The sequence below is a fragment of the Myxine glutinosa genome, chromosome 1 (assembly GCF_964187855.1).
Source record: "Myxine glutinosa chromosome 1, kmMyxGlut1.1, whole genome shotgun sequence".
NCBI classification, from domain to species: domain Eukaryota; kingdom Metazoa; phylum Chordata; class Myxini; order Myxiniformes; family Myxinidae; genus Myxine; species Myxine glutinosa.
This window is the reverse complement of record NC_136261.1, coordinates 297,581,181-297,596,154: the sequence shown is the minus strand read 5'-3', so window position 1 is coordinate 297,596,154 and position 14,974 is coordinate 297,581,181. Positions and strand designations below refer to the sequence as shown.

The window sequence follows — 14,974 nt, the reverse complement described above, 5'->3', positions numbered from 1 at the left end:
CAGATGTTATGCATAGAGAGAGAGCACGCATGCCAGCATCGATACACCAACCCACGAGTGCCCTGTGGCCCTACGGCCTTTAATAATGTGCAGAGCACCCCATCCAAGCACCAAAAGCACCACCCCATACATACAGTCAGCACCATCCGGTGCACCAATAAAGTGTTCAATAATCACCGGTGGTGTCGCAGCCGGCCGATGTTCTGCCGCTGGTCTTGCCTTGGAGCCCACTTGGTGTTCTGGCTTCCCTAGAAATAAAGAAAGGCGCCAACCGCGTCCATTTCTAAATTGTGGCCGTCAGGGGGCCAACTATAGTGGTTCACCTCTATGGCATAGGTGCCACGTTGACCCAGAGGTCCATCAACAGGTGGTGCTTGCCCGCAAAAGAACTGCGGTCCATGGTGGGCGGCCACAAAAATTGCGGTCCATATGGTGTATCGATCCAGGCAGCAAGCAGCGAAAGTACAGGCCCACAACTGCAGAGCCAGCACCTCTCTCTCCTCTCTCTCTGCCCCAAAGCCAGATCCTCGGAGGTGGGAGACAAAAAAAAAAAAAGACAAGTGAGTAAGGTGGTAAGGGCGCAAAAAGTGCACACAATATTAGGTAATGCACACTAGGGGCACATGGGAACCAGGTGAGACAGGTACGTTCCTACCGTACGCCCCCCCCCCCCCCCCCACCAGGTAACCTACATTGCCCCTCCCTTACCCCTTACTGTATCCACAAAACACAACACTACCCATAAACATCTACTTTACACATCAACAACCGTCCCTACTGTCTTCCCCGTTCCTCCCATAAACCAAATTCGTCTTCTCTCCCTCCTAACCAATCAAATTTGCCATTTCCAATTCTCATCAAAATTTGCCATCTCCAACTCAACATCAAAATTTGCCATCACCAATTCATCATCAGTCCCTCCTAAGGAGGGAGAGATGGAATCACCCCAATGTCTCATCCACGTCGTGATGCGTCTCACAAATCCACACAGCAATTCTCATTTCCTGCAACACAGAACAAAGGAACACAGGTGTGGAGTCATCATCATCACCTCAGGTAAGTGGCTGCGTATGGTGCGACAGGTTCATCAATCCTAACTATTTCCTAAATGACTTTAACAACTTTACATTACCCGGGGTCTTTCCCTGCCAATCCATTGGCCAACTTACACTATGGGTTCTAAAAACCAATTCCCATTGACCAAACTGTGGTGCTTCTCAAATTTGGGGTCTCACTCCCCCGATTCAACACTCGGTGCTCTCGCACAATTTCTGGGCTGTGACGTGTAGCTCTCCCAGCAGGTCTACCCACCTGCACACCTCCACCACTGTAGTTGCCACCCGAGCTTACCTGCTCCTCACCCTAACCTAACTAACTGGGGAAGGCCCTCTCGCACTCTCACCCCCTCAGTGCCCTCTCTGGCACGGGCTGCCCGATCCACACCCGGGATCCTCAGGCACCCACTGACACTAACGGCTCCCAGAGCCCACCTGCGGCCTCACCTGGCCGACATCCTCACAGTGGTGGTGTGCCCAAATCAACTACACACACTAACAGGCTACACGCCCAGCCATTTCCACAACACTAATGCACCCATCCACAATACCATTCTGCAACCGCACCACAAATGCCAATATCCAACCACAATTTACCTATACCCTCTACCTAACACTTACACTACCCGCCCCGGGTACTCGTGAAAGGGGTCCACTCTTCCCCCATCCACACCTTCGCACCATGCACACCACTCCGTACCACTTACTCCAACTCTCTCCACACCACTCATTCCCTGCTCCATGTATTCCATACACCTGTACTTGCACACCTGTGCTCTCACACCTGGTGCCACCTGCACCCTTCTCTCCCCAAGCGCATTCGCGCTGATCCACAACACTCACTACTCATACACTGCTCCACACACCTGTCCAGTTCTCACACAGCATCATCTCATCTAACTACTCCCCTCTGAAACTTGCGCTTCCCAGTCGTCCCTTTAAACTATTGCGCTCCCTCGTCATTATCATCCACACTAATCTACCTGCGTCCCCACTACAGGTATCAGTCACTAACTAATCTTAACGTCACCTAATGTCATCTTCTAGGGCCCTACACACAATATAACCTAACCCACCCGGGCTAGTTTTCACTGCCATACACCCCATAATCTATAGCGCATTTGCCCCCTTTTTGTGAGGGATGACAGAGTTGCCATCCCACCACATCGGGCATCTCCCACTACCAATTTGGCACATCAAATTTCAACAAATCAAAAATTTGCCAATCACTACTCATCATCTGCCAATCATTACTGCCAATCCTTTGCCAATCATCAAATTTTGTTTTTTTCTAATTTTGGGTCCAAAACACTAACCTCATCACACAGTCTACTCACTAATGCCTCTCGGTGCGCCAATTCCTGTCCAAAGCCCGGCTTCGTAAAGCCGAGCAATGAATGCGGGTTGTTTGGTGCCAGCGGCTGGATACGTCCCGCATTCGGGCCAGGGACGGGGGCTTACCCGGGCCGAGATCCCACGCACCACCTCGGTGTGGCGCCATCCAATGTCCCGATCTCGACCTGCCGGCACGTCTCAACAAAAAGTGGTCGCCATGACGACCCTTCCTATCGAGCTGCCAGCTCCGCCTAGTTGAGCACGGACGCGGCCGTTCAAAGCGAGGCCCAGCGTGGATCGCGTACAGCGGTCCTTTCGAACCCGCCGTGGCTCGGATCCCCGCTGGTCCTTGCGGCACGCGAAGCCCGGCACGCACCGAGGGCCCGATTCGGCTAAAAGTCGCTCTAACCTCTAACCCGGTTACCGTCGATGCCTTACCTGCATGCTTACATGCATACGCTACCCCTTTCTTGCTCATACCTCCAGCTGTTCCCATGCTCCTCGTACCTTTCCTTACACACCTCGGTACACTCATTCCACCCACAGCCTTGGTCACACACCTGACCACCGAACACTTTGGCACACATTCGTCGCTCGCACACCTCACCAACACACCTCTTCGCGCCCCTTCCTCGGTCACCTCCTCTGTGACAATTACAGGTGTGCTCTCACTCGCACACCCAACCACGTGCCTCATGACCAACTCAAGTGTGCATTCCCACACACGCTCTACCATTCCAGGTGTGCATCCTCGCTCACCTGTCACACCCAACTCACGCTCCGTGCCACTCTCACTACTCTCACCACCACTCTTGACAACGCACTCACCCTTACTCTCGACAGCGCACTCTTTCCTCATGCACCTGTCCATTACACACCTTTCTCACGCATCCTCTCGCGCACACTCTTTCGTTACACCCTCTGTAACACTCACCACAGGCGTACACTCTCTTGTTACTTCCTCTGTAACACTCCCCACAGGTGTACACTCTCTCGTTACTTCCTCGGTAACACTCACCACAGGCGTGCATTCTCCCTTTACACCCTCCGTAACACTCCTCACTACGCGCTTCCATGTGCTCCCTCGCACACGCGCTACGACCGACTCACTCTCGACAGCACCCTCACTCCTTGGCACGCACTTTTTCCTCACACACCCCAGGGTCGGACTTTCTCGCACACCTCCTTTTTCGCACACCAGACCTGTCGCACACTTGACCAACGGCCTCTCACGAACACCCGGGTCCATCTCGACCCCCAAGCTTCTTAAATCACCTGGCGCATCATACGCACGACCATATTGGTCACCACTTACACCGGGTCCTCTTCCTCTTCGCTTCTCCTCCATCACCTGCGAATCCCTCATCCGGTTAATGAGCACATCATCACGATCCGAACACAGACTTTGGACCAATTCTTTTACTTCCTCCTTTATCTCTTTCTTATCCTCTCTCCGTCGCTTCTTAATTTCGCTCACCCCTTCTTCCACTTCTTCTAATTTCTGCTTCACCTCTTTTATTTCCCGGTACGTCTCCTCAAGTTCGTCCTCTAAGGCTACCTTGACCGTTTCCATGTGCGTCCTCACCTGCCGGTCCTTCGTCTCCATTACCTCTGTCACCTCGTCCAACCTCGTTGTCAGTCCCTCACGTACCATCTGACATTGCCTCTTCATCGCTATCAAGTCGTCTTTTAGTTCTTTCTGTGTCGCTTTTAACCCTCCTAGTACCGCAGTGTTCCTTTGTACCTGCTCCACTAACTCAGTCTGTCCCACCGTCAGCTGTTCCACCTCCTGCGTCAGGTCCTCTATGCCCCCTTGTAACTTTACAGTCCCCTTTCTCACCTCCTTCTCCATGCGCTCCTCACAGTGCCTCACCTCCTCGCGCACTCCTCCGACCTCCTCACTCACACCTCTTCTGATCTCTTCTCCCATCACTTGCATCTCCTGCCCAGATGCCACCCTCATCTGCTCCATTTCCTCCCTGTGAGCATCCAATTGAGTTTCTACCCCCATTCTGACCCCCTGTATCTGCTGCCCCATTTTTTTAACTTCCCTTTCCGCTTGGTCCCTCATGTCCCTCAATTTGCCTTCCATACTGTTTTCTAACCCCTCTAACCCCTTGTGCATCCCTTCCATTTGATTCTCTTGAGCGGCCATTCTGTTTTCTACCCCCATTAACCCCTCCTGTATTTCCCCTAATCTATTGTCTAATCCCTCTATTCTACTCCCTAACCCTCCGATCTGGGCCCCCATGTCCTCCCTCAATTTCTCGCTATTGGACCCCATGTCCTCCCTCAATTTCTCGCTATTGGACCCCATTACCCCCATTTGGCCCTCCAATCGCTCACCCTGAGCATCCATCCGGTTCCCCATTACCCCCATTTGGCCCTCCAATCGCTCACCCTGAGCATCCATCCGGTTCCCCATTACCCCCATTTGGTTTCCCATTACCCCCAATTGCTCACTCTGCAGTTTGAGGGACGCCTGCATTTGCGCCATAAATTGCTCCATGAGGGCCTGCATTTGGGCCATCCCTCCCACTTGTGCAGCGGGTGCGGCCGCCGTAGCTATGTGCGAGGCGCCATTTTGCGAACCTGCCGCCCTCACTGCTTCGCTCTCCTCATGTCCCTCATGTCCCTCAATTTGGTCCTGGATCGACCCTGCCTCACTCTCCTCTACCGGAACCCAGCCGTCTTGATCCGCCATAGCGCGACTTTCAAAATTCGGGTTTTTATTTTTGTAAAACAAAATCAAATTTCGCCGTTAATAATTTCGAGCGCTTGAAGCGCGCTTCGGGTCCGATCTCACTCCTCGACACCAATTGTTACTTAATAACACAATTGGTGTTCCAAAATTTGGGCCTAACAAATTTAGTCCCAGGTCCGAATCCAACTCCTGACAACCACTTGTTACAGACGCGGTTTTAGATGTTAGTTTACCGAGCGGTTTGGTATTACCGCGTCCGAACAGTTACTCCCCGATTAGAACTCGAACGTTGGCCGAATCGCGCTATGCTAAATCAATGAAGGAAAGGACACAACGGCTGGGATTAATGCAACGACACAAGGGGTACAGTTCTCAAGACCTCCGGAGGAGGATATAATATTGGTGATGCAGAAACGGGTAGATTACACGGTAAGAGGTAAAGCACAGAAAAGATGGGCACTTAGACACAGTCTTATCTTATCCCCGACAGACCACAGACAAACGGGACAAGACTGGCTTACACAGGGATTGATGGCAAGGAAGGGCAGGCAGTCGATACCACAAGGTGCACCTTGGCTCAGGGGCAGAATCAAACGCGGTCCGGTCCAGAGATGCGGGGAGGTATTCAGCGCTTGGAGGTGGCGTCTTCTCTCTCCGTGGTGTGGGCGCATCTGACGTCACCTCCCTCGTCCTGCGCATGCCCAGCGGGGAGTGACACGCCCTCGGCCCGTTGTCTCCGCCCCAGATGGAATCGGTCCGCCGCCTCCATTGGGTGCGAGGGGTTACCGGGCTCCGCCCTTGACGAGGAGCTGACAGCGAGCCCCTGCGTGGTAACCCCGTCGGAGCACATGTTCAATGGCGGCTAACCAAGCCGGAGTGAGGACGCACACTCCCCGCGCCGCCGCCGCTGTTGTTGTTGTTGTTGTTGTTGTTGTACCATGAGGAAGAGCTGCGGGGAGGTATTGGGAGGTCCTAAACTTTCTAACGGTGCCATACAATCACATTCTGGTGCAACGAAGAGTCAGAATTAATGGAAACGAGTCCTTAACTGACATAGACTAAGAATAACTAGCAAGATGTCCTATAGTTGTCTACGTGAGATGCGGTGGACCTGGATGCGACATTTAATGGGGGAAATAGGGGAAGGTCGGGTCTACAGAGTGTTGTTTACAGAAGATGGGACTAGGGAATGGGGGATTGGGGATAGTTGGGAAGTATTGGGGAAATAGGGGAATATTTACAAGCGGATATGGATGGAGGCCAATCTCATATCCGCAACAATATATATATATATATATATATATATATATATATATATATATATATATATATATATATATATATATATATATATATATATACATATATATTTTAGCGGTCCCCGCTGAATGTACACAATCGCCTTGCACCGGCCAGGGCGCGATCGCCATGCCGGGCTCGTCCGGATGGGCCCAGACGCGCCTCTCCTGGGCATGCCCGGACTCGCTGTTCCCGGGCACGCCCGGTCTCGTCTTTCCCGGGCATGCCCGCTCTCGCCTTTCCAGGGCTCGCCCAGAGCACTCGGGCACGCCCAGCCTCGACTTGCCAGGCCGCGTCCAGGACGCCCGGGCATGTCCAGACTCGCCTTTCCAGGACTCGCCCTTGACACCCGGGCATGCCCGGTCTCGGTTTTCCCGGGCAAACGCCCGGGCATAAATGTGTATATATATTGCTGCCCGATAAACGGGCTTTTCAGAATACCTGAGCTGTTTTGATTCAATAAAGCAACTCGGACGAATTCCGTCTTTGGTCGCGTCAATTCTTTCGACTCACGTTGGAGCGCAGCTCCTTCAATATATATATATACACACACACACACACACACACACACACACACACACACACACACACACACACACACACACACACACACACACACACACACACACACACATACAGTCATACCCCGTTTTACGCCATTTCGACCAACGTCAAATCCGACTTTACGCCACTCTTCTAGAGTAAATTTCAGTTCAGCGAACGTCATTATGTGCGACTTTACGTCACTCCTACATCATCATCTCCTTTATCTCGAAGGAGGAGAAGACCATGCCAGGCTACAAAGTCGCGAAGGAGCGGCTAACGCTAATGCTTGGGGGTAATTGCACCGGCGACTTCAAGCTGAAGCCGGTCTTGGTGTATCTTGGTGTATCATGTGTGTGAGTATGAGGATGAGCTTTAGGCGCAAATGAGGAATTGAATGAAATTGTTTGTGGATGAACTTGCGCAAATGAGGCATTGGTCGAGAATGGTTGTGTGTGTGAGAATCTGGTTATCGTTGAACTTGGTGAAATGAGGCAATGGTCTGGGATGACCGGAGAAAGTGTATGAGTGGTGTATTGAGGACATGTGTAATGGTGTTGAGTGATTAACTTGCATGGGGTGCAAGTGGATAAATGGAGAGAATACTTGGTGTGTGGGAATAAATGGTGTGTGGAGTGAGTAGTGTGGATTGAGTGGTGTGGAGTGTATGGTGCGAAGGAGTGGATGGGGGAGGATGGACCTCTTCACGAATACCCGGGGAGGGTAGTTTAAAGTTAGGTAGAGGGAGTAGGTAAATTGTTTGGAAATTGACATCTGTGGTGCAGGGAGTAGCAAGTTGTTGTTGATGCATATCCTTGTAAAGAACCGATCGACGTGTGCATGTGCACATGTGCATGGATTTGCAAATGCCTGCCCGTACGTTGTCGTTTCTGCATATATCGCATCGTCCAAAAATAAAGAAGCGAGCAACTTCGGCCGCTCGAGGAAAGACGGGGCACGCCTACGACTCGGAGGCGAGCGTCGATCCCCGGGGCGGCCGGGTTCACGGAACCCTGAGCTTGTTCGTTCGTCACAGACGACACTAAACCAGTGAAACTGCTTGGACACGTTGGGTAAAGCACGCCGTGGTGAAGCGGGCCGCGGAGCCACTCGACACACAAGCCAGCTCACGGTCGACACGTCCGTGCCGGTCACCCCATTCGAGGAGAAGACCCGACCGATAGAAAACAACGGAGGGACTCCCGACGGGGAGCGGCAAAGATTCAGGGCGAAGCCGCAGCCTCCTCCAGTTATTTACTCTAGTTTTACGAATTACGGTGTTTGTCTTCATTTAAAGGCATTTTTAAGACATTTCGCCCGGTTTACGTCAAAAATCGAGTTACGTCACGGCTTATTTAACCATTTAATGACGTAGGCCGGGGTATTACTGTATATACATATATATACATGTATATGCATATACAGTCACGTGAAAAAGTAAGTACATCCCATGTAAAGTTTTGACTTTTTCAACATATTTCAACATACAGCTGTTTGGTCTTCATTTCAACAATATTGAAAGTTAAAGGTGATATAATTTAACAAATATCATGAAACATTTACATTTTGTAGTCCATTGTATAATTTAAATAAACATAAATGCAAATTTCGCATGTGGAAAAAGTAAGTACACCCTTGGCTCTAATAGGTGGTATTGCCCCCTTTGGCAGAAACAACCTCAAGTAGGCGTTTCTTATAACTGTCTACCAGTCTCTGACATCGACTGGGAGAAATTTTTGCCCACTCCTCCATGCAGAATTCTTTCAGCTGTGCGATGTTTGAGGGGTTTCTTGCATGCACAGCTCGTTTCAAATCCCCCCACAACATCTCGATGGGATTTAGATCCGGGCTTTGACTTGACCATTCCAGAACCCTCCATTTCTTTCTTTTCAGCCATTCCTTGGTGGATTTACTGGTATGTTTAGGGACATTGTCATGTTTCAAGGTCCACCTTCAGTTGAGCTTCAACTTTCCGACAGATGGCCTCACATTATCCTCAAGCACCCTCTGGTACAATAAATAATTCATCGTGGATTCTATGATGGTGAGCTGCCCAGGCCCTGATGCAGCAAAGCTGCCCCAAACATAATATTTCCACCACCATGCTTTACAGTTAGTATCAGGTTCTTGTGGTCAAATGCTATCTTTGGTTTTCGCCAAACATGTCTTCTGGTACTGTGGCCAAATAGCTCTACCTTTGACTCATCTGTCCAGAGCACATTGCTCCAGAAGTGCTGGTCTTTGCCTCAGTATTCATTGGCAAACTTCTTCTTGCCCTGATGTTCTTTCTGGACAGAAAAGATTTCCTCCTGGCAAACCTCCCATGTAGATCAAATTTGTGCAGCCTCTTTCTAATGGTAGACTCGTGCACATTGACATCAACAGTGGCAAGAGCTACCTGTAGGTCCCGTGATGACATTCTGGGATTCTTAGAGACTTCTTTCAGCATCTTGCGGTCTGCCCTCGGGCTGAACTTGCTGGGGCGGCCTGGCCTGAACAAGTTGGCAGTTGTTTGGAATCTTCTCCACTTGTATATGATCTTCCAGACAGTCGAATGATTGATTTCAAATTGTTTGGAGATCTTTTTAAATTCCTTCCCAGACTTGTAGGCATCTATAACCTTCTTTCTGAAGGCCTCAGAGAGCTCTTTTGATCTAGGCATGGTGACGCCGCACACTTCAACAACAAAGAGCAAACCAAACGGGTTTAAATAAGACAGGTTCCTCCAAGATCCTCTCTAACGATGTTGTAATCATTTGCACCTGAGCTGATGCACCTGATTCTAATTTTAGGTATTTGAAGTAGTGATAAATGTAGGGGTGTACTTACTTTTTCCACATGCGAAATTTGCATTTATGTTTATTTAAATTATACAATGGACTTCAAAATATAAATGTTTCATGATATTTGTTGTATTATATCACCTTCATCTATCAATATTGTTGAAATGAAGATCAAATAACTGTATGTTGAAATATGTTGAAAAAGTCAAAACTTTACATGGGGTGTACTTACTTTTTCACATGACTGTGTGTGTGTGTGTGTGTGTGTGTGTGTGTGTGTGTGTGTGTGTGTGTGTGTGTGTGTGTGTGTGTGTGTATGTATATATATATATATATATATATATATATATATATATATATATATATATGTATATATATATATATATATATATATATATATATATATATATATAATATTATATATATATATATATATATATATATATATATATATATATATATATATATATATATATATATATATATATATATATATATATATATATATATACATATATATATACATATATATATATATATATATATATATATATATATATATATACATATATATATATATATATATATATATATATATGTATGTATGTATATACATACATATATACATATATACATATATATATATATATATACATACATACATACATACATACATACATACACACATACACACAGATTGAACCCCCTAACTTGACGAGGAAGCAAGGCACAGATTGAGTCTCACCCCAGCAATTGCTGCACAACCTGTTCGCAACAAGTGTCACCTGCTACGCTGACACATTGTCTCTGCCCTGCTCATCAACAATTAGGAGGTTTGCAGTCAGGAACATTATATTTAACTAAGGAAGCACACTAAACTTATGACATGACACTGACGTCATGTGCATAAATTATACGTGTGTGTGTGTGTGTGTGTGTGTGTGTGTGTGTGTGTGTGTGTGTGTGTGTGTGTGTGTGTGTGTGTGTATGTATGTGTATATATATATATATATATATATATATATATATATATATATATATATATATATATATATATATATATATATATATATATATATATATATATATATATATATATACACACGCACATATACACACACACATACATTTACATACTCTTACTCACACACACATACATTTACATACACTTACACACACACACACACACACACACACACACACACACACACACACACACACACACACACACACACGTTTTGTCTAGCCCTCATAGTTTTGCTATTTTAAGTCAATCCTATCCCGATTACTTGTACTCATTAGCTTTCATAAAATTGTTGAATCCGGTGACATTTATTTAGACAGACAATTTATGTTTTGAAATAGACTTGACCTATTTACGAATTACAGTTGGCAAAGCACAACAAAGAGCTGCAACAGATCCTGAAGCCAACAGTGGGAGCTGAAGATGAGGCTTTGGAGTATTACACAAGTCACACGGCACAGATTGAGGTCAGAACCACTTTTGTATCCTTCATATACAGATAATGCAAATATGAAATATCACTTGTGTTGGACGATGGAGATAGCGACTGATCTTTAGCTGGTCTGAACGCTCATTGGAAACCTCATCCATTCTGAAGATTCTTGCTACTAACATCCACAAATGAACACGGGTGGATGCAATGGCTAAGTTAATGTCCCTTCCCAAGGTTGGCATGGTTCATGCTGAAGTGCTACCTGCAGCAAATGCACTTTTTTTTTTTTGTCGAATCACATTCTCGCAGAAATTAAATCCAGATGAGACGACTCAGAAGTGAGCCTGCTACGGAATAGGATATTTGTTGAGGTCGAGGTTGTTCCTTACAATCACTGGATGGATTTTTGCCACTTGCCACTGCCCACAACCTAAATCTCCCTTTACCAGTCAAACATCTCCTCTCCCTTCCCCTGCCACTGCCATGTGTCCCCTCTCCTCTTAATGCCACATGCCCTGCTCTCCTCTCACCACTACGTGTCCTGCTCTCCTCTCACCACTACGTGTCCTGCTCTCCTCTCAACACTACGTGTCCTGCTCTCCTCTCACCACTACGTGTCCTGCTCTCCTCTCACCACTACGTGTCCTGCTCTCCTCTCACCACTACGTGTCCTGCTCTCCTCTCACCACTACGTGTCCTGCTCTCCTCTCACCACTACGTGTCCTGCTCTCCTCTCACCACTACGTGTCCTGCTCTCCTCTCACCACTACGTGTCCTGCTCTCCTCTCACCACTACGTGTCCTGCTCTCCTCTCACCACTACGTGTCCTGCTCTCCTCTCACCACTACGTGTCCTGCTCTCCTCTCACCACTACGTGTCCTGCTCTCCTCTCACCACTACGTGTCCTGCTCTCCTCTCACCACTACGTGTCCTGCTCTCCTCTCACCACTACGTGTCCTGCTCTCCTCTCACCACTACGTGTCCTGCTCTCCTCTCACCACTACGTGTCCTGCTCTCCTCTCACCACTACGTGTCCTCCTCTCCTCTCACCACTGCGTGTCCTGCTCTCCTCTCACCACTATGTTTCCTGCTTTCCTCTCAACACCACGCATCCTGTTCCCCCTCACCTGTGGCAAGGCCCGCCAGCCTACCATAAATTCCTCACCCCTTCCCCCCACCATGCATGCCATTCCCCTACCCCTGCTGTACGTTCCGGTTCCCCTTCACCCCCACCACATACCCAATCCTACACTCTGCCTGCTCCTAATCTCCTCCTGCCCCATCCATCACAATGTGGTCAACCATTATTTGAGGTCGCTGTTCTAATGGTTCCGATTTCTCCATTAATTTTGCTGATACTGCTCTGGACATTGGACATTTAACAGACAGTTTTCTGTCAAAGGATGTTTCCAATCCTACGTGTCTCTCCATAGTTATTCTCTTTTCCACTTTCATTGGCCCCTCCACCATCATCATTGCTGTGTTCGTCAAGAACTCCATTGCTCGTTTTCCATTGTCATCACTACGCTGTCTAAGCCCTCTGAAATACTTCTGGTTGCATAAATATCTCTGCAACCACCTGTTTGTCTGTGTGGTATACCGTTTCCCCAGCAACGATGATGACTGTCTGCATACCTATATTTATTTCCTCTAACATGGATAAACTCATAGTCACCTATCCTACCTCTGTTTTTCATCTGCAGCGATTTTGACTGTCACCGTGCCAGCTTGTGGGGTGTTAGCTCGGCAACAACCAGCCATAACATTGCAGCAACGGCTTTCTCCGACCCTTTGGGTTTGAGCCAATCTGTAAATTCCCAACCTGGATTTCTACTTCTTGTACATCCTCTCTTCTGGACCAAGTAATGACTAACTTTCCATCCAATCTCTCTTGTTCCTCTTCTGTTCCGATTGACAGTTCGGATTGCTTTCTTGTCAAGGCCCATATTGCTCTGGCTGTTGTAAGGAGCAAACTCAATGATGCAGGATATGGCTATTGACACAGGACATTGTGTTCCCGTCTTACCCTGATGTACCCCCTATCGACCGGACTCTTTGTCCTTCTCATCTGAGAATGTAGAGAAAGTTTTGTCTGGCCTTGACTGTGCTTCAGCTATCGGCCCAGATGGCATCAATAACCTTGTTCTGAAATCCTGCTTTTCCATTCATTCTTCCCCTCCATCTGCCATATTCAGTTTGTCCTTCTCCTTTGGTTGCCTTTCCTCTGCGTGGTAATCAGCAATCACTCTAGCCCACGAGAAGGGTGCAGAAATACACCCTACCAGCTATAGGCCAATAAGCTTGTTTCCAATTACAAGCCAAGTCATGGAATCCATCATTGCTTCCGATGTCAAGTGTTTCCTGTTTTCCCAACAACCTGATCTCCGACAATCAGTTTGAATTCTGTCCCAGTCACTCAACTCTGGACAAGCTTCTGCTCCTCTCTTAGTGATGATTGGTAGCTCTCAATCTCAAACAAGAGGTTCAAGAATGAGATTGAAGAGGATGTGGAAGTTTATTTCCACAGGCGGGGAAAAAAGGAGGAACAAATTAGGCTGCCGATATCCGGGATTTTTGACTTCCTCCACTCACGCATTCATCGTGCTGCTATCAATGTAAACCTCTCCTCTCTCAGTGGAGGCTGGAGTTCCCCAAGGCAGTGTTTTGGGCCCAGTCTTGTTCCTTTTCTCTATAAATGACCTCTCCAGTGTTCTAGAAAACCCTCTCATCCTTTTTGCAGAGGGGTTCACATTGTGTCATACAGTACCCCGATCCTTCTGCTAGGCAGATAGCAGGTGTGTCTCTCTCTGCTGATCTGGAAATGATTAGACACTACTCTGATTTATGAAGCATGTCCTTTAATCCTTGAAAATCTGACTGTCTCACCCTGTCGCCCTAACCCATTTACCTATTTCCATGGTCATCCACTGGAAGAGGTTCAGTCTCTTGAACTCCTCGGCCTCACAATCTGCCATTATCTTTCTTGTACTGACCACATTAGCAATGCTAGCCTCCAAAGCCAGTCACACACTAGGCATGATCCTTTGTCGATCCAAGTCTTTCCTTGGAAAATCAAAGCTACTCTCAATCTACAAGGCTTTTGTCTGTAACTCAATGGAGTAGTTTTCTCTATTCTGGGCTGGTGCCCCAGTATCTCCTCTGTCTCTCCTGAATTGTGTGGAATTTCAAGCTCTCAGAAATATTGGAAAATACTGTGATGAGGCTGAAGAACAGGGTATGTTGCTCTCATATCACAGGCACGTCGGACATCTCTCTGTTTTCCACCATCTATGTTCTGATATTTCCCCCTTTGGTTTCTCATTCCAACGGCAAACCCTATATCTACTCCAGGATGTACACCTTCTTATAGTTGCATCATCCTGGTTATACCTGCAAAATTGAGGCTGTGACTGTACGCCTCAACTATTTTATTCATAGCTTCTCCCATCTATGGAACAGCTGTTCTGTCTCACTCGTCCCTCCAAGGCTTCAAGCAAGCAGTACAGTGCCACCTCTTCAGCTCTTCTCATCCTAATTCTGACCCATGTTCTTTATTCCCACCATTAACCTTTCCTAACCCACCCATCTTACTTGCTACTTTCAGTGTTTCTTCCTATTTTCTTGTTCTGTTCATTTATTCCTTTCATGTTTGTCCCACTATAATTTCTAACTTGCTCTTCCTTGAGCCTCACTCCTTCAAATAAAACCCCAAAACCTTAAACCTGATATTCCAACATGAGCAAGAATGGTAACATTTACAAGTTGAATAGCACAAAATTTTGAAAACTGTGAAATTGA

General features: G+C 47.4%; 1 protein-coding gene across 1 annotated transcript in view; it reads left to right on the top strand.

Moving 5' to 3' along the window:
- LOC137439429 (inositol 1,4,5-trisphosphate-gated calcium channel ITPR1) overlaps positions 1 to 14,974 on the top strand; it is a 371,962-nt gene that overhangs the window by 295,601 nt on the left and 61,387 nt on the right. The window contains exon 46 of the mRNA XM_078767929.1: positions 11,109 to 11,210. Within this exon, the coding sequence (XP_078624055.1) occupies positions 11,109 to 11,210 (102 nt within the window). The remainder of the gene's footprint in view (positions 1 to 11,108; positions 11,211 to 14,974) is intronic.